Here is a 26,776-nt window from a genome sequence, read left to right as displayed (position 1 = left end):
GCCAATAATTACATTTCTATATGCATTGCCCTTTCCGTATTTTCAAGGAACGACATGGGGAGCTGCTCTTTTGCAGGTCTGAGAGCAAGGCTCTTCTCTGCAGCCGATGAGCGCAGAATCAGGATTTGGCAGCCGGGGCCAGTGACCCGGGCGCTGCGGGGCGGCACGTGCCGGGATCTGCACCGCCCTGCTCCCCCTCCGCGCCCACGGGCACCAGGGCTCTCCGGCCACCTGCTACCTTGTGGTTAGCAGCGTGTTCTCACAGTGCCTGCAAGTGCACGAGGAAAGAGAAGCATGTTTGTCCATTGCGTTTCTGCGAGTAGGGCTTTGCCTTCAGAGGAAAATGTATTTGGGAGAGGAGATACCCTGAAATCAGGGTTGTAACCCTCAAGTGTCTAACACTGGACTTCTTCAATCTTATTTGGACCCCCACACAACCACTTTGCTTTTCATTCAACGAATATTTTACATTTTTACTTCTATATATCAATTAGAATTTCAGTCTTCACTTGCACTTTTCTAATATCCTGTGGTTTTCCCCACATACACCTGCAGTGTAAGTTTGGAGACAACTTTACCCTAAAGCTTGCCTCAAGTTGGTGCACTGTTCCCTTCAGCAAGTTCTAAAAACATTTAAAAATGCATTAAACCCAGATCTTGTACTGGCATTAATGCCAGTGATCTCCCAAGTTCTGTGAAACTATTGTTCTACCCATCAAAGGAAAAGCCTGCTGAATATCTATGCTCTGACCCCATCTTGAATGGAAAACAGCACACAAATAGTCTTTAAAAGGTTGGATTGTGGCATAAATAGGAGCTAAGAGGCCAGAGCCCATTCTCTCTTTTGTGCAAATGAGATTGGGGAACAGAGGAAAGGACTTGGGGAGGGAACTGACACTATGATTAAGTGGCCCCACAGGAGGATTCATTCACTTCCAAAATCCCCAACTAACCCATCTGCTGCCATCAGGAGAAAGCATTGAGCCACTTGATCTCTGAATGTCTTCCAGCAGAGTTTCCCCTTTCTGGGTGTGTATTTTGCTGACATGCTGAGCACCCTGTCAGCACCACCTAACACCAAGACCTCTCCCATTAAAACTCTGAATTGGAAATTCTACCCTTAGACTAAATAAAGAATATGTACCAAAGATCCCAAGTCACTGACACCAGTGAGAAGGAACAATCTAGACATTTCAAATGCTGTTGAAGCCCAAGCTTTTTAAACATACCTATTCCAAAGCCATAAAACTCATCTTTTTCCCAGGGGTGAACAGCTCAAGGAGAAGGATGAACCAGCAGTGGGCAAGCAGCTGGTGAAACATCTTAATAGTCTAGCAAACAGTTTTGAGTTTTCCCTCTGAATGATATTACCATATTGTCTAGAAATACTTCCATGTACCTGGGGTTTGAGATGCTTGGACTTCGCAGCAGGGATCTCAGGCAGAGACACAGCAAAATACAACCCTGTTCTCAAACTAAACAAGCTGCTCATTGTGCAGCCCTCTGACAGCCAGGCAGTTATCATCGCTAGATTGTTACTAGAGTTGAAAACTCACGTTTGCTTTGAGGAAGAGAAAAACCTGAATTTAAATATTTTAATCCATACAATTTAATCTACAGAGAAATACAGTACAAATAACAAGACAACAAAAAGATGCATTAGGAAATTCAGTAGCAGTCAGTGCTGTGAAAAATCGGTATTTATAAACTTCTGTGAAGAATATGGAGCAGATACTTCTCAAAGGAGCCTTCTGGGAGCCCAAGTCACAAGGACAGGCCTTGATACAACTGACTGAAGGCAAGTTTCACTTGTGTTTATGTGCAGTACCACCACAGACCCAGCTGCAGTTCTGGGATTTCACTGACGTTACAGCTTCTTACAGACAAACTGGCCCGAGTACACAAATAATACACATCACCCACATGTAATTATTTGAGTGAATACCACAATTACAGGGCCTCTGGTATTACCACCCGCTTCAGAAATATTGGATCAAGCCCACGAGGGTGCAAACAAAGTGGGTTTTTATGAGATATTCCACAATCACACTTCTGGGCCTATGCAGCAAATTAAGAACACACCTCTCAGCTTTTGTGACTAAGAGCTTTGCAGTTATACCTCCTTGTACTCTCATTTCTGCCTGCCTTATTTTAAAAAAACAAAGGAAAAACAATTTGTGATTTGAAAGCATCATGTAATGTCAAGAAAAAAAATTAATACATTTTGACTCTAAACATTTCTACTGGAGGTCCAGTACTACATTGGCTGGTTATTTCTTTGCAAATGCAATCTCAGCTGTGAGCGTGCAGGTTTGCTCTGCGTTTGTGTTCTGAGAAGAGAGGCAGGAATGGTTGTATTAGGGCAGTAAGTAACACACATCTCAAACTGCACCATAAGGAATATCACCCCTTCTGTGGGAAAACCAAGAAAACACTGAATCCCACATGTCACATTTCTTGGTTGAAAAAAACACTAAGATATTATAAATTGGACTTTTTAATCTATCACTTGTGTTTGAAGCTCATTTTTTACCTATTTAGTGCAACTTCAGAATATATGCATAAACACAGTCAGTACAAACCCCAAGTCACAGCATCACAGTATTTCCAAGCTATTTCCAAGTTTAATTTTTTTTTTTTTTAACTGTTAACATGCTGGTATTTTCTTGTAAGTAGTTACTACTAATTTAGAGTTACAGCTCCTAAAAGTAACATTTTTACATTATTCTTATCACTAGTTACTAAATAGAAATAACTACTATACATATTGAAGTTACAAGCTACAAAAATAAAAATCCATTCTGTTTAACTATAAAAATCCTAGAAAGACAAGATGGCTGGAGGTACTCTAAGCATTAAAACAGTTGGTAGCAGACACAGTGGCTTTTGAGGGATGTAAACTTTGAAGATAGAAAATGCAACAAACTCACAACATAACTTCCCACATACTCTTAAAGAGAAAATTATTTTTATGCTTCTATCTACAAACAAATGAAACAATACAACAAATAAATTACATAGCAAGAAGGGTACACAGCACAGCAAACAGGGCAGTATTAACCAGAAACAAAGTAAAAAATTGAATACATTCATACTTTTGAACAGTTAAGGGCAGGATCCTCAGCTAATGTAAATCAGCATAACATCACTAGGTTTAGTCAAGGCATGTGGCTTTACTCCAACTACAAGTCTCTCCCTGAGATGCCCAAAACCTGAACTGGGTATTCAGCACTCTTAGTGAGACAAATTTTGATCATGGCATGCTTTTGGAACTGTGGCCTAGACAAAACTGACATACACAATATGTAAATTCTCTTAATATACCCAATTACTAAATGAACAAGTGGTCTCTGTTGTCTCATTCCTGTATTCAGGAAGCAGGTATCATTTCTCAGAGGAAAAGTCAGAGCATTTTTAGAGAAGTGGTCGACATTCAACAGGAGCGGTTATACTACCAGTATTTTTAAATCTGAAGATATCCTAGTTTACCCCTAAATGAGGGGTCAAATCTATTTTCCAAAAGGAAGAAAAGCACTCATAGTTGGTATGGAATACAGAACAAAAAAAGGATTTTAGAAGTTAGAACACATGCAATGATTCCTAAGTGTCCTATTCTCTTACTTATAGATTAACTAACTAGGTTAAGTGGTGCTCTACCAAAATGCATTTGCTGCCAAGTAAAAAACCATAAGTATTATCACATTGATACCATTATGCTGTTCACAGCTCAGGTACAGTGCTTTAAGTTTTTTTTTTAACCAGTGAGCTACAGTAACATACACTATGAAAGCTGTGAGCTTCAGTGCAACATAACACAGAACTAGAAGGAACCAGCAAAACTAAAGCCAGAACCTTTGACTATCAGTTCTCAAAACCTGTGAAGAATGGGGAGTTTCCTCCCCAGCAGCAAAGAAAAAAATTGTACTTTCAAAATAGTTCAGGGGTACTGGGAACATTGTACCCTTGAAGTCCCTTCTGGTATCTTCCAGCGTGGTGATAGTGACTGAAAAAGCCAATGCAGGTGGGTTACTGGTTTAAGAAAAGGCTCCATGAAGCCATTCCAATTTTCTATTTTGACAAGCTCACTATCCTGATGTCAGCAGAGCTTTTGATACTGTCTCAACCTTTTTAGTTGAAAATGAGCCAGCATAAAATTTTCAATTAAATGACTGAGGGAAATAAGTACTTACTAGTAGTTGTAAACACCATCAAGACAAAAAGTACAGTGGAGCAAATTCTCCATCTGAATCAGCTGAAGTTATACAGAAGAAATGTTTAACTTACTCTTGCTCTAAGAATTGCCTCAACAAGATAATTTTCTCCAAGTGTGTTCAAACATGGCAGCATTTTCTTTTGCAGCCAGGAAAAAGGCAAGTCTGTTTTCTGAGAGCATGTACTTAAATCTTCTAACTAAAGTAAATGAAGTTTCAATTTACTTAGTGCCTAAGAAAACCAAGACCTGGGACAAAGAACAAGCCCGTGAAGAGGCAACATCAACAGTGTATAAAAAGAATATCAAGTACACAAATTATGCTATACAGTCTTTGCATTGTGAACTTGAAATGCAATTCATAACAGCACGACTTGAAAAAATATGTTCAAATTTTAACACAATTACAAATTAATTTGAAAAAGAAGTATTGCCATTGCAGTACAAAGAAAACACAAGGCTACATTCTTTAATAACTGCAGTAATTTCAAAGTGCTGTTAAAAGCATGTTCCACATATTACCACAACCTGCTTTAAACAGATACTTTGGAAAAAAAAAAAAAAAGTGACTGTCATTCATCAGCTGTTCTTAAAGTCAAAGAATGCAAGTTTGGCCTTCAGACACCTTTTTAAGAAGTCTGGACATGGAGAAAGACCAAAAAGGCAGGTGATATTTGAAACGATTTAAGCCTGTTATGAATTGCTGAAGTGCAAACACAAAGTAAAACAAAGCCTGTGACAAGACGTTCCCTGCAGATGAAAATCTGCCTACACATCCTCTCAGTGTGTGTGAGGTTTGAGCAAGGCAGGAAGGTGACCCACAGAAAGGCTCTCTATACAAGTGTAAGGTTTTCACATAGCACATCACAGGATTGAGAACCTACAGTCAAGAGTTTATCAGAATCTGACCCAGCTTCAGTTATGATAGTGTTTGCAGCAATGAAACTTAAAAATAATATTTGTAACTTGACTTTTCAGTGCTTGACAACTGATGTTATTATTCACCCTGTACATTTTACACAAAGTTATACTGTATGAAGGCAGAAGCAACTATTCATTATTGGTCTTTTTGAAACATAGCTTCCTCTATTTTTCCAATGTTAATCTTTTAACAGGGTAAGGGAAAATTCTTCAGTGCAGGACATGAGAACAAGCTGCAGAATACCCTCTTCTGGATAGAGAATGTACTGCAGGACTTTCAGGTTTCCAACCTGTTTTCAGAAGAGCTTTGGAGTAGCTTTAAAAAAGCAGTTTTACTGACAGTTTTACAGTCACAGCACACATAGGACAACATTAAGCAGCTACACCTATATTACAAACTAGAAAAGTTAATTTCTGTTAGCATTAGAATCTGGGAGCCCACTGCTGACACTGTCTGCAGTTGGATTAAAACTTAAAACAGTTCCATAAAGTAACTGAAAACAAGTTTTAACTCAATTTGCAACTTACTGGAAAGGAGGATAGATTGAAATCTAAGGACAGCCTGGAAACAGCCAGCCTTCCCAGCAGATTCTGGTGCTAACACTGTATGTTTAAAATGAAGGGTTTTTTTGGTCATGCATGTGACAGCTACATATTGTTAAACAAGTAGGATCACCCCATTTCTGATTGGGACACTTCAACCTCACTGAATAATCTCCACACCATACATACAGTTTCACCAGAGTCTTTCCCGTACTTCCAGTGGCTACACTTGCTACTTATCACTTGCTGCAATCACCAACAGTCAATTTGTGAAAACCAGCTTCACTTCCACATGGAAGGAGGGGATGATCTACCCAATACAAACAAAACCATTTACCAGGGATTGTCCCGAACAAATGCCCAATTAGCTGCTACTTTCACTTCTAATTCTCCTTTGTTTCTCCACGAGGAACGATGGATTTACTTTTCCCGAAGAGGATTACACACTTTTAAGACTGGACTTGTAGACAGCCCCAGTAAGTGGGAAGATCCTTCCTTCACAAACATAGTACAACCTCACTGGTACCCACTCAGGCAAAGCACAGGTGAAGCCAGCTCACCCACTGTAAAAAAGGGCAACTTTCAAAGTCTTGGCATTGATTTTTTTTTTTCCAGACGTCAGGAGTTCAAAGAGTGAAGTTTTTTAACAATTAAAAGCTCTTAGGCTTTAAAACAATTTAAATAATCATCTGAGCAACTTTAGGTAAACTCTTTAAACTGTATTATGAATAGTTTAGATCAAGTAGCCAGTGGTGTAACTTCTCTTGATAAAATACTGCCTTTCATAGCACATACCCTGCTTTTCCAGACTCATCCTTTGTTTGTAAACAATAGTTACATAAGAACCATAGCACACAAATATTTTTAGGAGGCTGATGGTTACAAATTGTTAAAAAAAAAATAACAACAACAACAACAAATCAATAATTTAACTTGTAAGATTTCTGAAGCTAATACAAATCGAACCTCATAACTAAGGAAAAAAGGGTAGTGGATTTATCTAACAGTGTACTTTTGGGTATTTTAAACACCTTTTATATAAATTTAACTATGAATTTTCTCTCTATATTCACATACAATAAAATCATTAGGATGAGGTGTATAAGACTAATGAATATGGAATTTACAAATGGCTTCTGCTTTACAGTTCATTACACACCCCAATCACATTTTCAGGCAGCTACAAATTCACTGATAATCAGTAGTATTTAAGATCTAGTACATACACCTTCTGCAATTAATACCATCAAGTTAAAAATGCTCTTCAAGAGGATTACAGTTGAAGGTTTTAAAAATACTGACTCTGTCAAGGTTTCAATAAATTATTTTAAAATATAAATAGTTAATTCACTGTTAATGCAAACATTTTATATATTCTTGAAAAACAGATTCATTTTACAAAACCTAGAAACATAGCTTACTTTACCCAAAGGTATTACTTTCAGTTATCATCAAGAGAAAAGGGGAGGAGGGGGAAAAGATTGGGGGACTTCTGACAAAAGCAGCAACATTCAAGGTTCAGACCTTTCTTAGAATCTTGGCTTACACACAACACATTCCGCATAAATTCTCTTCCTAATTGGAAGATCACCTTCAGTAACTCAGCTGGACATAAGTTAATTACTTAGTGACAAATTTTAAACTTCAGCTTATAGCTCTGACCTGCTGCAGGCTTAACATTCCTACAGCAGAAAAGAAAAAAGGAGGCAGATTTTTACTTCTGTTAACCACAAAGATGTTTTCACCTGAGCAGCTTTTAACCTGAGAAGCTTCATATATGCCGAAGTAACAGTTTCCATATACTGTTGTAGCTGTTTTTTACTCTCAGGATAGAACACCAATCTTTTTCTCACCTTGTATTCAGAAGTTTCAGGTCCAACCAGGTGTCTCTGACCCCCTAAGAGCCAATCAGAAAACAAATGCTTCCGTGCTTTTTTTCCCAATCAAATGATACACATGAACGCCAGAATTTGCAAACCTCTGCAAACTTAGCTCTCAACCTCCACACTTAAACAGTTAACAGACTGACTTCCTAGTGATCATTTTCAGGTCATTATGAAGCAAGATCTTTAAAAAGCCTTTAAAAAAACCCACATTTGCCAATCATCAGTATTTCTTTAAAACCCTGCTGTAAACAACTAAAAAAGATAGCTCCTGTATCCAAGTTTTCCTTCAAAAGGCCTCCTCAAGAACAAAGATGTTGCTATTTACAAAAACTAGAACTAGTCTCTCACTGAACTGAAGCAGAGTCAGTCACAGGATCATTCAGTGCAAGTCATGGTACAATTACTTTGAAGTTTCATCTTGGGTACTCAAGACCTCAGGAGTACTCTGCCTACGGCTTACAAAGCCACTGAAAAAGGTCATTTGCTAACAGAACATTTTCAGAAACCTTTGGTCCAAAAGCATCTTTCTAGATAATCACCTTCCCAAGAGCTCCCAGATCCTCTGCTCTCCCAGTCAAGCCTATTTGATACGCACTGCATAAGCAGTACTTCTCCTGCTACCAAGAAGAGATGGCAGCCAGGAGCAGGCTGTCGTCACAACATAAGCCCACCATCCTATTTGGTCTGTTTTTCTGTTCTGGAACTGTTCTGGGGAGGAGGGCAGGTGGAAGCAGGCCAAACTCCCAGCTGTTCCCCTTTCCAAGGGTATCAAACCTTTAGTATATTATACTGTGTGCAGAAGATCTGATTCCACAGCAAGGAAGGGCTGCAGTACCTGTCTGTTTCCAGCGTTTAGAGTGACTAGCTCCCCCAGCTAGAAAGGCAAAGCAGTTGTGATATTTCAGCTGTGACAGTTTTCATGAACATGAAAGCATGGCTTTTTCCTCAGCTCTAGTTAATTCACAGGTATGAACCTTACAGCATAAACCTTAATTTAGATTAGGTGTTCTCCATGTTTGTAATGAGCTGAAGTTCATCACCATACATAGTGAAATTCCACAGAACCTATACGTCCTCGTCCGTCTGTTCTCTCCCGTGGTCTTGCTCGGACACGCTGGAAGCGTCGTCATCTGTTTGTTCCCCCGAGTGGTACAACATCAGTGCGTGTGTCTTGTGAGTGATGGTCACAGTGCAGGGCCCCTGGGCCCACGGCTCCCCATCCACCTGCATTGGCATCTTTGAACTCTTCAAGATCAGCTAGTATTAAACAGAAGAACACATGATCATAGCAGCTCAAGGTAGCTCTCCAGACACCTCTCACAACCACAGGCTCTCAGCCTGGCCAGGGAGAAACTTGGTAGATCATAAGCTGCACTGACAGGCCACCAACCACAGTAACAGAGGACTGTGAATTATGACAAACATTAATTTTTACTAAGCAAAGGAAACATTTAACTCAGCCACAAAATGCAACTTGGTATCAGATAGCTGAGTGCTTCAGATTCTACGCTGTGTATTAAAAACAAGTAGGGAAACAGGTTCATAACCACCACTCACCCTCACTGTGTGTGCCTGCCCTAGGCGAACAGGATTTGCCAGTTTCACCTGAATCTGGGCACAGTGGAAAGAACCATGGACGCCAACAACTTCCAGAAGTCCATCATCGTATCTGTGAATTAAGAGAGGAGATTATTTTCCGTGATGCTTATGAGCTTTAGAATACTTATTTAAATATTACACAGTCCTCTTAAGGCTATGCCTATACAGACAACATTGTTCTATAAATGTGTTGCAACTATTTGTGCTGAAAACCAAACAACACTGAAGAGCAAAGGAAGCCATAAAAAAATGCAAGTATGGGGCAATACACCAGCTGGTACACTCTAGATAGCTTCTAGAAATTACAGATACATGACTTTCCAAGAGTCATTTTCCATATTTAAGGCCCACAGTACATTCTCTTCCATAAATTTGTATAATTTTCCATCTTTTCAGTCAGTTCACAGAGTCATAGAATGGTTTGGGTTGAAGTAATCTTAAAGATCATCTAGTTCCAACCCCCTTGCATGGGCAGGGACACCTCCCACTAGACCAGGTTGCTCCAAGCCCCATCCAACCTGGTATTGAACACTTCCAGGAGGACGCATTTATTAATCTACAGGAAAATCTTTTAATGGCTTATATTTTTGGTAGAGGACCTTACCAAAATAATTTTTAGAAATCCAGGATCATAAGCCTTTTAACTATGTAGTTATACACATGGCTTCTGAAGAATGAAGCCACCAAAGGGAATAACTAATGTACCCACCTATTCCCCTCTTTGCTATTGCTCCAGGCAACTTAGTCCACATGGGAATAAAATTTTTTGCTTGCTTTGTTATTATTTTTTTATTAGTTAAATAGAAAAAAGTATTTTGTACCTTGCCAAGGGGTAGGGTTCATCACCCATTCCTTCCCAGAGCCTACAGCCACCTCCCCAATAGGAAATATTCAGGACAATGATGCCTTCCAAATTGGGCAACTCGATTCTCTCACCATCCAACTCTAGCTTTAAAAAACAAACAGAAGTTAATTACTGTTGATCAAAATCAGTTATTCTCTTTATGTGTTTAACAGGCTTCCACTTAAGGAAAAACTGTAAAAACAGAACATGTTTTCTTCTCATACTTTAAAAATAATGACTTCTGATTTCACAACATATCCTTAAATCTGTGATAAATTTCTGTAATAAAGAAAAAGGAACATTTACTTTTAAAAGTCTCTGATGCAAAGACAAATTTTACCTGAATATCAGTACTTGAACTCATAGAACTAAGTCAAGGACAGAAAAAAAATTTAGGAATTTTCAGTTAGTTCAAAGATATGACTTCCATGAAGTAAGCTGCAGATAGCAAAAGGAACATAAAAATACTCCAAGTGACATAAATACCATATAGATGTAAACTGCAAAGCTTTTCCCCTTTCCTTTCACAAGGTAAGTTTTTACACTTAACTGATTGTCCAGAGAATAAGCAAGTTAAAAAACTTACCTCAACCTTTTTGTTAAGATCTTTACATTCCTGCACTAGGCAGTCTTTGGTTCCATAAAAAAAATAAGCAGCCTGTGAAGAAACACAAACAGGGAGAACAGAAAGCACTTTTAGAAAAAGACAACAGATATGAAGACTATTTGAAATATTAAAACATTAACATACAGTTATGGTTCTGCAAACCTTATCTAGAATTCATATGCAGCTTATTTACACATCCTTCAAGTGAGTTTTCTTCATGAGATAGGCTACCACTTGCTTAAGTAACTTCCTTTCACTTTAAAAGGAAATAGGCAATGTCCTTCATCCATATTACATTTCAAAGCAAATGAGACATTCTAAACAGAAGTTGAACAAACAGCATATTCTGCAAGCAGAGGCAAGGCAGAATACTAGTGAATAGGCTGGAAATATGTTTCACCCATGGAAACCCTTCACAAAAACAAATGAGTTCAAACTCTTACAGTGGCATGAAAAGGAGGAGCGTAAAGTAATATAAAGCAACAAAATAGTCTTAAGTCAGGTCAACAACTACAAGGAGAAAATGTTACTTTAATAAACACACCTTATTAATAATTCTGCTGGAAAACAGAGAGGGAGTCTTCTCACGATGAGCATGAAAATTTAAAGCCATGAGAGCATCAGGTCCTATTGAAAAGTAGTTGTTCATTGTGAATACCTGTAAGACAGAGCTTTTAGTTATGGTCTTATAAAATATCATTGTTAGGACTTAAAAGTCACAGTGTTTATTGGGAAGCAGGTAGCTAAAAAAGTATAAACATACATGAATTCCATAGAATCTATATTTATACTTGCAAACCTTACCTTTGGTTTCCTTAAGTTGTAGTATCCTTTGTTTGTTACTTGAACCTTCCATCTGAAAAACAATAGCCATTACTTAGGACAAACTGTTCTCATTTAGTCTCAAAGCTGTAGCTAGGAATCTTCTATCTATACTGGGATCAAGTCAGAAGACTCAAATTTAGTTTTAAATTATGAAATAATTAAGCCTTGCAGAAAAACTAAATAAAGACTAAAGTTTGGACCTCACAGTTATTTAGCAGTTCCCTTGAGCACTCCAAGTGTTTCTTTAGCTATACTGCTGCAACTAGGTATCAGCAGAGCTATAGTCACGTTTGGTTCTACCAAATGTATCTTTTCACTGTTACTTACCTGTCTAGTTTGATTCCATCTGCCTCCAGGACATTTCGTAAGATTTGTTCCACAGGGGCTTCTCCAGCATAACCTGCACCCCAGCCCAGTGTGTTAGACAGGTCATTACCTGTTCCCAGAGGTAAAATTGCAACTTGTGGAATAAAATGTTCTTGCCCCTAGGATACAGAAACACTGTACATTAGCTCCTGCTTCAGCACTCGCTTTTTTTCTCTTTTATCCGCAAACGTTTAGGTTAGGTAAATATTGTTACCCAGTGCAGAGCAAAAGAGCTGGCAGCACTGGCACAGCAGATACCACAGTTCAGCACCCACCATAGGGATAATGCAGAGAGGAAATGTTAAATCATTGTGAGAAGAAAAGAGAATACAACACAATATAGAAACAAGGCATTATTAATCCTATAGAGTATTCCTTCAGAAGAACGATGCTTTGGATCTACAAGTGAAAGCCTGAACTTCTGATCTGATTTCCTGACAATGTGCTGCTGCAGCCACAGTCAGTTCTTAGACTGTGACTGCACACACCTCTGGGAAGTGGCGTGAGCACTAAGACAGACCCAGTACACCAGGCTGTGGAACATAACCAGGCACCAAAATGCTCCTACAAGGCTGAAGTGAGGTTAGGTCTGAAGCACCAGATGCACGTAATGCTAGAGCATTCACCACAGACAGAAACTCATGTACTCAGAGAAGGCAAGTCGGTATCTAAGTAGTATCTAAGTTTCAGTGGTGCCAAACACACCCAGATCCAACTGTCACCAGCAGATGGAGCAGATGATAAACATCACCTCTGCAACTCGGAGTGTCAGAGGCAGACATTCAAAACAGCCACTTTAGCAAGGGTCTTTGCTCTTTACCACTGAAGGGTGAAGAGGTATTTCAGATGTGCTATAGGGCCTTTGAAATTCTGCTGTGAAAAGCATTTGCAATATGTGGCATTGTGGTTACTATTTTCTTCAAGAAGAGGCATCAACCAGGTAACCTGCACCTGAGAGTCAAGATAAATGAAGGGAGCAAATAACCTACTGCTGATAAAAATGTTTTGCTGATAAATCTCAACAGTATTTGTATAGTTCCAATGACTCTATTCCAATACTTGGAAACAAAGAAGAATCCAGATTTTATCAACTATATTGGCTCTGAGGGACAATATATCAAGTGTCCAAGACTCCTATTCATTAACCTTTATAGTAACACTTTGTTGCATTGCTACTTTATCAGGACATAAAAATTCTCAAAGCATCTCAGTTTGACTATGCATGAAGTTGTAATAAATAGCCTCCAACTACAACATTTCATGTATTAACAAGAAAGCTGCAGAGTGAAAATAAGAAGACATTGATATAAGAAGACTAAGTTTCTTCCTTTAATCACTAAAGAAAAAGTTTATTAGGTAAAGCACTAAAGCCTTAGTAATTATTCTTCATTTTCTCAAGAGTTCTTAGCAGAAGAATATCTGGAATATCTTCCATTTCAAACAAACAGTGAACATACAGTTTATTTTTCCCTTCTCTACTTGTTGTTACAGGGTGAGGCTGAAGACTGGTAGATACTCTAGAATATATAATAAGGAGCAAAAGCAAATTACTGCACTCATTCATGCACTGGCAATATAGCCAGTATAGCCAAAAAATGTTTGACGTTGTTACAAAAGACTAAGTGCACTGGGAGAAATAAGCAGTCAGAGCACATGAGCCATTATTAGCAATGCTATTTATGACAAAATAAATCTGTTCATACAAAGAGGAAAGAACAATGCATAAAATATTCTGTAGCTATTTCAGAAAAGACAGATTTAAAAAATTGAACTCTACAATATTTTCCCTGAACTACAGGGACTCATGACAAGATGCATGCCCCCCATCCCAGCATGAATAAGCAATTCTGCAAGTATTTCTCTGTAGGCTTATTCAGGAAGATCAAAACAATAAATGCAGGTACGAGATTAGGTGGAGCATTTTCACAGCTCCACAACTCATTTCACCATAAGACATCTTTGAATTTAAAACACAATACCTTTATCTTCATTTCATCTACTGCATCCAGGACCCAGCCCACTGTGCCATCCCCACCACAGACAAGAACCCTGACAGCGTTGCAAGGCAGCAAGGTACAAAGTTGGAGTGCTTTGGCTGGTGTAATTTTGCTTAGATCAAAAACCTAGGAGACAGGAGAATAAGGAGTTCTGTAAATTCACAGAACTTGACTCAGGATTGGCCTCACAAGAAGCTCATTGTAAAGCAAAAAAAAGATTCTCCAGTTACAGTGTTACATTAGAGCAGGAGCTGTCCTGACTTAACAGCAGGATTTAGTTTCCCAAATTCCCAATAGAGCTCCAGCTGCTTCTCTAAGAAGTCCTGCCATTGATAAACCAAGCTGAGGTTCCTAGCAAAGTCTCTATCTAGAGGCATTAGGATGAATTCTGTAAAGATTAAAGACTTCAGATAAAAGGTATTTTTAAATACTCAGCATACAAAGAGGTTTTTTAAAGCCTTACTGGGTTACAGGTAAAACAAATCGTGATTTCTATCAGGCTGTATTCTAAGGTTGAGTTTTGAACTTTAAAGGAAAAGTACTAAGGTGCAGCCAGGAAATCCTAGGAACAACTGCCTTACACCAACATCCTGTGCCATGCCACTGGATTTTAAGGGGAAAGCGACAACAAAAAGCAGCAACTGTAAATGGACATTTTCACAAGTGAGGATTTAAACAAACAGAGGTTGCAAATGAAGAAAATCTAAACTTTTCATTCTCTAAAAGTTGTACACCGTTCAAGAGCCAGATATCCATCATTAACAGAACCAGTGCAAGTATTACTATAAACAGAGAACTGGACAACAACAAACTGGGGGTGGGAGAAGCCTCTGCACTTTTGGTCTCTCTCTAGAAAGCTACTCTTACTTAAAAAAACAACTGCATGAATTGTTTCCTTTACTCATCTTCCACAAGACTCTACTGCCATTGTGTAAGCAAACTCATGTTTATTCTAATTTAAACTTTTACTTTATCATAGTGGCTTTTCACTGTAAATACCTGAACGGGGTTCAGCAGAATTTTAAATTCTCCTAGTAAAGTTTCACCCATGTTGTTTCCACTCCGAGTATTAGCCAGTACAATTACAGGCATCCAGTGTTTCTTGCCATAAGGTACAACCTGCAAAAAGGTGACAGTGAGTCAGTAACACAAATGCTACATCTTTGAAAATGTTTAAAGCCTTGCTCCAAAACCAACCCCCAATTGGTCTGAAGTAGTCAAAATAGAAACAAACACTCCTGACACACCAAGATTTCTGTTCTACAGTGCCTAGGACAACAAATACTACAATGTTATGAACAGAGTAGGAGAATAATCACAAAACATCCAAGAAGGTAAGGTGCTCAAATCTCTGTGTTGTTTTGGAATAACAAAATCCGTATGTCTGCTCATGCTTCAACTACCCTATTGATAAAATGACAAACACCTCCAAATTAACACTGCAAGCACTTCATATATATTGAAACATTCACCTGACAGCTATTAACCTGGCCATGTACTGAGTTAAAGTTTTAAGGTGGTGAGTTTTTAAAAAAGTAATAATTATAAACCCAAGCAGCAGCAGACATTTACCTTTTCATAATCTGTTCGTTTTTCTTTGCGCATCTGGTTGATTGTAGACAAATAGTATGGTGGGATAATTAAGTCTCTGAGTTCTCCAAATGTGCACTCCTCAGTCTTTAAACAATCCATCATGCACTCATCATGTACAGTGTACTGACACCACACGCATCTGGAAAAGAGACCAAAAAACATGAAAAAAATTTTTCTCAAACAACGGGCACATTGACTTTGCTCATTTATTTCAGATAGACTAACTTTCTGACAAGTACTTATGTTTACCATTGTAAGTAATATTTCCAGCATGTTACAGAGAAAACCCAGCATTCCCTGGAACTTCATATGACTAAGTACTGGCTACAGAAAATTACTTAACTTGGTCATGTGCTTATAAGTCTACAAAAGCATTTGAATTACGTGAAAAAAAACAACCCTTAACCATTTAAAATTAATTATATTCTTTTTAATTGCAAAAACAGATGCTGTAAATATCCTCTTGCATTGTCTGCAATATAAATAGCTACACTGAAAGCTTGCATGAGAAACTGGATTTCTATCCTTCCTTTAAAGACCATTTCTTACAACTGGTAATTCCTCTTTAAGTCTGAAACCTAAAAGGTTAATCAGTACCACACCAGGCTGATGAGATTTTGTTATGCAAAACAGTTTTTTGACCTATTCCAAAAGCTGTCCTGGAAAACAGACCAGAACAAGAGGAAATACTGCAGCATTCACTGCCAGCCTCTGCGGAATGTTAATCCTCCTTTGCTACATCCACAGCCTTGGTTTAAGCAGCTGTGAAGCTATTTTTGGAGCCCTTCTGACTAATCCAGTACAGGGCTGGAGCAGCAATGATACTTGCCCTGTACTGCAACTTTCTTCTTTTTCCTGTCTTCCTTTCCTCTTTGCTTCCAAAATCCTCTCCTTTGCTCCTCTCCTGCACACACTCTCAAGGTTTTGTTTCTGCCAGGATGCTGATTTACACTTAACCAAGCCATTGGACAGCATCACAGGGAAAGAAAGCAGAAGCTGGCAGAAATTATATGCTGGAAAGATGACATCCTTTGGGAAGGCTGAAGTAGCACACTGTGCCCAGGCCCCGGACCACCAGGAATATATTTTAACATAACATGCCACTTTGTGCCATGCTTTGCAAGCAGCCTTCCTGATGACAGTGCAAGCCCATTCAATGGTTCCTTGAAATTTTTATCGCTCTTACCACAAACTTCAACAATAGATTATATTACAGTAGGTTTTTTACCTTCCCATTAACTTTTCTGAGCAACCTTAAAAATGAACAATGAAAAACTGCTATAGGATGGCTCCTTGTTCTGGTTACACTAAGCACATGCTGATTTTGCAGAGATGCACACACATTCTGGCACTCTGAATTCTGAGCTGTGCCACCCAAATTGCTCAGGCTATCCAATGTTCAAATGGCAAGTGCATTACAACCTTCCTAATGTCATCCCTTAAAATATAAGCTCTCTTGGAAATAAAGATCCTTTTATATGTAATTACAGAGTAGCTAGGACATCACGCTGCAGTAATGCCATTAAGAGAACAAGCAGACATGAGCTGCAATGCCACACTCTTAATCTATGACCCAGATTAACCACAAGTATCTATTTTCATGTTAGGCCCTCTGAAGTTGTTTTTTTTAATAGGCTTTCATATTCGACTGTTGTACAGTCTCCTTCGGGGTACTGTGTTCCAATGACCCTGCAGAAAACGCAGTACTAATAGGGCACCGCACTTCCTCACGCCAGGCCAGGCTCCCTGTCAGTACCTGTAGTCGCAGAGCTTGGGCTGCGTGCCGCACTGCTGCCCGCACAGCACGCAGCAGCTGCAGAGCGGGACGTTGCCTCGGATCCAGTGGTGCGGCATGGAGCTGTGGGCTCCCCCACTGCTCCTCATCATGATTTCCTTGCAGAGGAAGCGCTGGTCGGCCTTCCGGAGGCATCTCTCGCTGACCCGCAGCCCGCAGCAGTTGCAGAAAGCCCCTTGGAGGATGTGCTGGGCACACACGCAGCAGTAGGAGGGCTGGCCGAAGAGGTCCGTGTAGTGCCAGTCATGCTTGCTCTTGCGAAAGATGTCTCGGATCTGCAGCTGCCGCCGGGACCGCTGGAAGCTGCACCACAAGGTGATGAGCACCGGCAGGAGCACGGAGCACAGGGTCCAGAACACCAAACTCCTGTCCGCGACGACCGAGCTGGAAGTGCCGCTCCTGCTCTCCGTCCCTCCCATTCCTCAGCGGCTCAGCCTGCCCAGCCTAACCCCTCACAACGCTCGGGCAGGCGGCAGGGCCAGCCCAGCGGCGGCCCCTCGTTCCAGGAGCCAACGCGCAGTCTCAGGGAACATCTTTTAATCCCGTATTAGGGCTAAGCACCTATTTCCCCCCACATCCGACCTACCACCCAACAGACGGATTTCGCTGCTGGCTCCGGTGCGAGGGGCTCCTGCAGCGCCCGCCCGGGCCTAGCGCAAGGCCGGCCCGGCCTCCTCCCGGCACCGCCCTTCTCCGGGCGCCGGGAACGAGCCCGCCCGCCCCCAAACGCCTCCCGTCCCTCCACCGGTGCGGGGACCGGCGCGGCCCTGCCCCGGGGGCTGCCGCCCTCTCCCCGCGCCCGCTCCCGGTTCCGCAGCGCGGCGGGAGCTCCCGGCGGGGCCTCCCCGCGGGCACCGGGCCCAGCGCGGCCGCAGCGCAGCAGCCGAGCCGGGAGGGCGCGGGGCGGCGGAAGGGGCCGTTGCCGGGAGCCGCCCGGAAGCGGGAGGAGCCCGGAGCCGCAGCCCGCAGTCTGGAGCCCGCAGCCCGCAGCCCGGAGCCCGGCAACCGCCGCTGCCGCTTCGGGGCGTCACCGGCTTCTCGCGGCTGCGGGTTCCGCGGCAGCGCGGCCCGGCGCCAGAAACACGGGGCAGGGCCTCGGAGGAGGAGACTTGGGCCTCAGTTATCGTACCATTCGTTCCTTCTTACCCCGGCCGTAAATGTTTTCCCCCCCCCCCCCATCATCTCGTTCTGTCGTTACGTGTTTCCCCTGTAGCTGTTGTTCTAAAAATAAATAATTGCTGCTATTAGAAACGACGGGGTTTTGCACCTTCAGAAAAGGCTCACCACACAAATCCATACAGTGTACACAACATTTCCTGCCTTTTAGGCTGTTGGTATCTGAAAACACATGCTGAAAAATGCAAATGCTGCACAGGTGGACAGAACTCAGGTTTCCAAGAACAGTCCCATCATGGGACAGCCCAGCCCCAGACCTGCTTTGTTTCCATTGCCTGCTTTCACTCCTGTCAAGCCCTCACACCTACAGCACTCTCCATTTTAGCCCATGATTGTGTCAGATTTTAACAAACTTATTAATGATTGTGCCAGCAGTTGGGCTGCTCCAGGCCAGCCAAGGAGAGGTGACTGGTGTTTAAAGTGGTTAAACACACCTGAAAGGTGTCCATCTGAGGGGCCCTCACAGAGCCCCTGCCTTGAACCGTTCTGTAACTTCATGTTTTTGAGATGCACAGCTCTCTGCAGGTTTCAAGGAAACCGGCTGACTTGTGCAGACATGGTGGCACAGACCGAATAAACATCACTTCTCTGGGAATTAAAAAGGCACAAAAGAGAAGAGCTGCTCAGAGCCAGGCTGGCAAACCCCGGGTGAGCCCCGGTGGTGCAGGAGGGATGGGGATGTGCTGCACCTTCTCCTCAGAGGGGAAATGCTAATTACATCCCTCATAAGAGAGCTGCTGCTGAATTCTGACTCCTTATTCCACCTGCCCTATTCAAATAGACATTTATTTGATCTCCTACAAATCAGTGATGCTGGTGCCACATGTCCAGTGTAGTGCTGCTCGGGAGAGATCCAGAGAGCCACACTTTGCAAGACAAACTACCTGTTTGCAATTACAGCTGGTAACCTACATTCTTACTTCACACTGTGTTTTCTAGAAAGGGCATTTATACTCCTGTTTTCTACTAGCTTGTCCTGAAAAGAGAAGCATTATGTGAGTTTTCTTTTGTGTGAGTATATGAATTTGATTTAAAACTCTCTGCTTTATTTTCAGCAGTGATAGTTTGGTTCTGCTAGAGTAAAACCACATTAAGATGTACTCCTGTGCTGGAGTAAAGTTAGAGACAGTGTTTGACAAAGGGGCCCCTTTTTGGCTGCCTTTGATAATAACATTCAGGAATGGACAATTGTTTCTTTTAAAAAACAATTGATTATTCTAGGCAGCCAAAACTATAGCTTACTATGCTGGATGGAAGGTCATGTGCTTTATTTTCACAAATATAAAATATCCAGTGTAACTCTGAAGCCTGTAGTGGAAAAATGGTCTTCTATTTTCTTTCCCTCAGGAACAGAGTTATGCTGAGAATGTGTGAGCAGATAATAGCCATATTCAAAACTTCAGGCCAGATGTCTTCAAAATCATACTATCACTCAAACTGGTTAAAGCATAAACAAACATTTGTGACTGACGTAGCTACTACAAATAGGCTAATGCCTCAGTCAACGTTACTTGTTTTGGAACAGGCTGAGAGAAAGCAGAGTCAGAATGGAGAAATTGGTTGGTCCTCATGGCCACTTTTACAGGTAGGAGTTTATACAAAAGAAACATGCCTATGTAAATAGAGCTGCAGAGCATATTATAATAGCATTAGTTTGCCAACCTTGTATGTTGGTATCTTCATATTTAATTTTTAATACTTAACTGTTTTTATATTGCAGGCTTTCCATGATTTGATTTTTAACAATCATGCTATTGTATTAGGTATTTTATTCTCAGCATTGCCATGCTGCAGTAACCTATTCTAAAACCAAAAAGGGTTATTTTACAGGCTTACTATTTTAATATTATTTTTCCAGTGTCCTGCAAGCTAAATGTTCAGTGCAATCTCTCCTTTGCAACAAAAGTCTAACTCATTACTTTGAAACATAAGCTGAAAAAAGTAAAGTAGCAGAGGAACAAAGTATTGAAAGAGTTACTAATTTCAGTGGTTAGATGGTGCTGTTATGTTTTCTCTTTTTAGAGGGTAACATGAATACGTAGGGTTTGCTTCATACTGGTAGAACTATGGAAAGCACAAGTATAAAAATGGTTTAAAATTCCACTCATATCTCCTGGAATGCAATATCCCCTGGGAAGAGGCTGTAATGAAAGAACACTTTGTATATGGACAAAAATCAGGTTTGGAGACATTTAATTTTACAAGTAACAGATAAAATATTAGCTTTTTTTTTTGTAGTTTCAGAACTAAGTTTTGCTTTTCTGTCTTTAGACAGTTCACCAATTTTGACTGAAAAAGATGCCAAACAGATTCTAAGAACTCATCATGAAGACAGAGATAAGCTGGTTTCCCTAATGAGCCAATGAGGGTAATTTATATTTATTTTAAAATTACATGAACTAAAAATAAACCCCCAAGCAACCCACCAAAAACCTGAAAACACTCATGCTTCGTACTAAATTTCTATAGATTTAACTCCAAGCAATATGTTATGAATATCACCCTTTTAAGCAGCTGAGTCCTTCCTTAAAATACTAAAAAACCTCCTTAAATTCTTTAAGACCCTGTTAAGCAGCATTCTGTAGGTGCTGAACATTGCTCAGGAAACATATGCTTGCAGAATGTGGAAATTATTTATCATGGTGCAAAAATGCTGATTAAATTATTGAGAAGAAAGTGGCTTTTCATTATAGAAACGTGGATTTCATGAGGTTGTTCCTGAAAAAGTAAATAACAGGAAATGTCTTCTGCTTACAGTACATTCTGCACTCAGGGCAGAAAGGAGAGGAGGTGTCAGTGGTCGGTGTGGAGATTGAGGTAGTTCTGAATTGGCTTTTAAAATCACTTTTAGTCACTTGTTTATGAATGCTACAGATAGGACGGTTTGTTATGGTATTGTAGGAGTTTTTAGTTGCTAGCTTAATGTATGTTTTTACATACAGCATTTACATTTACTTGTTTTAAAAGCATATTACAACAAAAGAAAAAGAAGTAAGGACCCTTCTGTTTTACTTGCTTGGACAAGATGTAACAGAATTCTGCACTTCTCAAGAGGTACTTAAGGTTTTTTGAAGTTGCTGCTTATTTCTTTCCAAAGTGAAGAAAGGAGAAGCTTCTGAAGAAGCAAAACCCTCAGAAGCTAGAAAGCACATTGTGCATGTATGACAAATACAAGGGGCTGAGTTTAGTAAGGTGCTGAACGCTCCTAAACTCCACAGGAGATGTGCCCAGAAGGACTGTGGGGCCAGCCAGAGCTTTTCCATTGCTGTTGGACATTGTGTACCACCCAAGAGAATCCACCTGGCCATCCTGGATGGCTGGCCATCCCCCACTCCTGAGGTACATGCTGCTTTGACAGGTATGACAGCCACAACAAATCCAAGCTGTCACAAGAGTATTGCACCAGTAGCTATCTTGTACCATGGAGATTGTACAACAGAGCCAAAACCAGAAGGCAGGGGTTGCCCATGACATTCAGGATTGGGTTGACTTCTAGGCTGTTGTCAAACAAGTTTTTGAAAATTGGTGGGAATACAGCTCCCATCTATGCTTGTGCTTAATATCCCACCATGATTGTGTGTTGTGTAGTACAAACAACATATTAAATACAAAACAAAGAAAACATTAGAGAAGTGGGATTGAGTTAAATCCTGTATTACAGGAAGTTACAAGCCTACAAACAATGGTCTCAGGCGTATGGTTTGGTTTTAGGTTGTTCTGTGAGGATCATGACTTGGACTCCATGATCCTTATGGGTCCCTTCCTACTTGAGATATTCCATGAGTCTGTGATTCTGGGTGGGGCAGTGGGAGCTGGGTCTAGAGAGATGTTTGGTTGCTGATGTAGCCTGCTGCGTCCTGTCACTTCCCATCCTACCACAAATACTGTCAAACACTTTGTTGTAAATTTCCAACTTTTTTTTTTTTTTCCTGTACAACAATGCTGGCTCCAGCATTGTTTCTTTTTAAACAGAAGAACACTTTTTTCTCTCAATAAATGTCAAGGCTTTCAGTAGAAAAGGAAATATCTTCCTATATAGAGACTATCTCCCCCCTGACATGGGGAAGATGGAGATTTTCCCTTGTGAATGAAGGGGCATGGTTGCTGTATTCCTGTGCAGGGTTCTACCATCAGCTCAAGAGGAAAAACTGATTTGGTATGGATTCTTTGTAGCAGAATGAAATGAATGCTGAGATGAACCCACCTCTGTTCATCTACTTTAAGCAAAAACTGTTTGTACTAGGCCAGATCATGCTGAGCTGGGGAATTTAATTTGCAATTCTTTGTGACACTGTTTGACTTCCACAGAGTGCTGTTTCAGTCAAAAAGCCTGTTCAGTTACAGACAGCAAGAACCTCCATGGTTGATTGTTTTAAAAATGTAATTTATGTTACCAGCATGTTTTAATTTTGCTGTGACTGAGGCTTTGCTTTTTAGCATGTGGCATCTTCTGGGTCATATCATTCTGTTCTGCACAGGTTCACAGTCCTGCCTCACAGAGGGATCTGAGCCAAGTCTCCCTGTGCTGCCAGGACAGAAAGCACAGGAAAAGGCAGGATCCTAATGCTTCCTGCTGGCACCCAGCGTGCCAACTCCTTGGGCAGCACAAAGAGCCGGGAACTAGATGACAGCAGGAATCCCTGGCCCCTGCAAAGAGTTTATGCTACAGCTTCCATCGCTGCTGTGCCTACTGTGGGAAGCAATGGGTGTGTATTTTGAAAAATGTATCTCATGTTCACAAAGCTTATGAGCCCACATGCACTGGGACTGTAGCTTTTTTAAAGTAAGTTTTGTTCCTGATAGAAGCCAAGTTTTTTGGTACACAGCTTGCTTTAGTTTGGTAACTTGTTGCTTACACCAAAACACTTGTAATGAGTATGGGAAATGCACATTATTCGATGTATCACAGAAAGACCAATCAGTTTTGATGCCTGCTACTACCAGAACCCTTCAGAGGACAGACACAAGATCCTGGAAGGGGGTTAATGTTTTGTAATCAGCAGGAATTAGTTTTCCAAAGGGGCTACAACAGAGGTATTGATGAGAATCTTTCTGTACACTCAGGGCCAACAGAGGCTTCTGTGTTGATATGCAAATAAGAGAAATGTGTATACAGAATTCCTGGTTTGTGGATATTGTTGAACAATTCTTGCTCAACACCATTTACTGATCTGTATGATGATGACATTCATTACATATTTTTAGGTTAGGGGCAAGCTGACTAGCATCCCCATTTCACCAGATTTGATAATTTGAAGGGGTGAATTAATTGCTCTTATATAAGCTGTAAAATTCTGCTGCTTCATTGGCCTGACATTAGACTTGATTGATTATATAATTAAATTACTTTTCCTTTTCTTTAAATAGTAGTATATGCTTTACCTCCAGCACTTGGAGCCGAGATCAGAAGAACAATTCCTTGAGCACTGGTTGAATCCATATTGCCTCTCACACTGCAACGGGGATTTAGTGCATCCAATCTAATGGTGCTGCCTACTCCACAACTGGTATAAATACTTCTTTCACAGTGCATATTTCTTTCTTCATATTAAAAGGCCGAAGCACACACTGGAAGAGGAGAGAATAACCAGTGGTTGGTTGTGCTGAAAAGTGCCTGGCAAGAGAGCAGTGGCAGGGAACAGAAGTGTCCCAGGCACCAACTGCAGCACTATGGTTCTGTTCATTTTAAAACATTTTCTTATGATTACTTTACTATATGGATACAAGTTGGTGACTGCTCCTGCTTATTTCCTGTCTGCTTGTGCTCCTTTTCCAGCTCATCTATTTAACTCTTGTACTTGTTCAGGACTAAACTCACAGTTGTCACCCTTAGCTATTTAAATGCAGTCTGACCTGCCAGCAGTTGAGCCCGTTCTGCAGCTTCTCAGCTGTAATAATTTGCTGGCTGCTGATTTTTTAAAATGGAACTCATTATTTGTGCACATGCTGGTAAACATTAGCATAGAACATTTTCACAGAGCTTGCATGGATTATTAGTTCTGTTTATGATCCTCAGCGTCAGAGTAATAGCATCATTTGCTTTAGTGCCTCTGTTTATCATATGCATCACAGGGCTCAGAAACCTGGCACTATTCATGAGCCAATCAGGGACAAAATGACACATCCCAATAGTATTCCATACACATTAGGTTTGTGATATGGTCACCCTTTTTTTCCTTGTGCATTTTGCATGCAATTCTATCAACTTACCACTACATGAAAAGGAACATACAGAATTGTAAAATATATAAATTAATAATAAACTCTTCCAATTACCCAGTAGCCATTTGTAATGCCTTAAATAAATACATAAATACACCCACATCTGTGTATTTTTATACCAGCATAAGCCTTTCTGCTTATATTATTAGGATACAAATTACATTTATAAACTGGGATACATTTGAATCATCACCATAATAGTGATGCTATATCATTCACAGTTAACTTTTCAACATAAATATTGCAGATTTAGCTCCATGCTTTCTAAACCATTTAAGGACTACAATACAGAGATGGTGTCTGTCAGGGCTGATCTGTTTCAAAAAACAGAGAGTTTATCTGCTTAAAATTCTGCTAGGCATCTATTTGTACCTGTATGTATCTAAATACCTTTGAAAATCTTGATGTTGGGGCAGAATTCAATGCAGCTAGGCTAATTCATAATAAGCCAAAGGTCTGAAACTTATTTAAAAACAAAAACATAAAATTGCCAAACCTTAGCCCTAGGAGGTAAGTTGGCAGTTGTCAAAAAATCTTCCAGCTGAGACACAGTTGAAAGCTGGCTCACTTCTGTGCTGCTCAAAGGCTTTTGTGAAGAATTAATGTTAGAAAAAGGCTTAAATGAGTTGAAGCCTTTTGTATGTTATTAGTATTGCCAATGTCAGCATGTGTCTTAACTACATTTTCTTATTTTCTGCAGATCTCTTCACGGGCACTGAAGAGGACAAACAGTGTGATTGTGTTAAGAAGGAGAAGATTATTCCTGCATTGGCTACGTGCTCATTGTAGAGCTGAACCTCTTTGCAATACAGAGCAATCCTAGTGACACAGCAACATTTCCAGCTGTAAATGGCTAGATAGGTTATAGACGACTGTATATTTCCTACCAGTAATGACTATGGGCATGAATAAATCAGTCAAGGTTTCCCCCCAGTTTCTGAGGTATGAGCAAGAATAAATCACTGAGTAGTCCTAGACTGTGCTTTTTAAGGGTACAGCTTTAGACTGATTGAAGAAAAAGGAACTTAGAGGGAGAGGTCCATAGGAAATTGGAGAATACAAACATGAAGAGAAGGCCAGCTTTCTGGGCTTTGGAAGAATCCTTAATTATAGTTTTTTAGGTTAACAATATTGTATGAAGACATAACATTTATGCAACGCTAATCTATGTTTAATTGCCTGCTGAGTATTTAACGTATTGTTTCATAATAAAAGCTTGATTCAAATCAATTTTCAGTTGATCTTGTTACTTGGTCTCCATGAACATGAAAAATGTCTTGCTGGCTCTTACACAATTGCTACAATCTGTAACGGTCATAGGATTCATTATGAATTTTCAGAGTTCCTCACTGCAGTCACACAAAAAGCCTGAGGACTGGTAGCAAAATAAAACAATTTTATGAAGATATACAAGGTAATTACTGCTGCAACAGAGCATTTGATAGGCTGAAATAGATCAACAGTCCTTCCGGTGTACTTTCCTTCCAGTAAAAGAGCTCTCCTAGATGACTACAAGGAAATAATTTAAATCTCAAAGCATCAAAGACCTGCTTTCCCCCACTGTCAAGATGGAATCACAGATTAAATCTGGAAGCGTAAAAAAGTATAATCAGGCTGCTATTGTGTGCTTCATTCATAATACTCTCAATACACAGATCTCAATTTGCCTATCTCCACTGAAGTTAAACTTGTTAGGTGAAATACTGGCTCTGTTTCTTCTTGCCCAGTGAAAAATTTGTGCCAGTCCCAATTATGCTAACTTTCACTCAGTGCAAGTTGGCAAAAGAGACAACCCATGTTTGCACTTAGATTGAAATCCAAATCACTACCAGTGCTTCTAGAATTCCAGCATTTAAGCTTCTTTACAAAAGGCAATTTTCTCTTAAAAATACCTACATTTCTGTTCTGTGGTAGAACTGACCATTGAAGTACCCCCTGGTCCATCCAGACAAGAAAAACAGCAGACAATAAATGGAAAGTTTGAAACAGAGAAGAAAGGGAGAAAGAAGTGTAGAGAGAACAGAAAATTATGAGGGTAAAGAAGAAAAACCTAAACTGAAGCTTCTGTAATCCTGTAATAATGCACAACCAAGATATTTCCTTTTACAACGCTAGCTCTTCTGTCAGATTTCAGAGGCCAAGTTCTCCATTCATACACATTAATTTGGGCCCTGCAAGTAAACAGAGAAACA

At 40.3% G+C, this 26,776-nt stretch overlaps 2 protein-coding genes across 2 annotated transcripts; one reads left to right on the top strand and one right to left on the bottom strand.

Annotated features, from left to right (window-relative positions):
• Positions 1-1,581: 1,581 nt before the first annotated feature.
• DGKE (diacylglycerol kinase epsilon) lies at positions 1,582-18,006 on the bottom strand. The gene is made up of 11 exons (XM_051634922.1): positions 17,148-18,006; positions 15,371-15,530; positions 14,798-14,917; positions 13,781-13,924; positions 11,763-11,920; positions 11,415-11,466; positions 11,155-11,268; positions 10,590-10,661; positions 9,981-10,108; positions 9,118-9,229; positions 1,582-8,817 (listed from the first exon to the last, which is right to left on the bottom strand). The coding sequence occupies exons 1-11, from the start codon at positions 17,603-17,605 to the stop codon at positions 8,626-8,628; spliced, it is 1,710 nt and encodes a 569-aa protein (XP_051490882.1). The 5' UTR covers positions 17,606-18,006; the 3' UTR covers positions 1,582-8,625.
• Positions 18,007-18,690: 684 nt separating this feature from the next.
• C17H17orf67 (chromosome 17 C17orf67 homolog) lies at positions 18,691-25,413 on the top strand. Its single transcript, XM_051635235.1, is given in 6 exon segments — positions 18,691-18,766; positions 19,894-19,947; positions 20,634-20,699; positions 20,702-20,730; positions 23,730-23,869; positions 25,285-25,413. Coding segments are annotated over 5 exon segments (342 nt in total). The 3' UTR covers positions 23,847-23,869; positions 25,285-25,413.
• The last annotated feature ends 1,363 nt before the right edge of the window (positions 25,414-26,776 follow it).

The sequence above is a fragment of the Apus apus genome, chromosome 17, assembly GCF_020740795.1.
Source record: "Apus apus isolate bApuApu2 chromosome 17, bApuApu2.pri.cur, whole genome shotgun sequence".
Classification (NCBI taxonomy): domain Eukaryota; kingdom Metazoa; phylum Chordata; class Aves; order Apodiformes; family Apodidae; genus Apus; species Apus apus.
The sequence above is the reverse complement of the archived record's forward strand: the minus strand, read 5'-3'. Positions and strand labels throughout refer to the sequence as shown.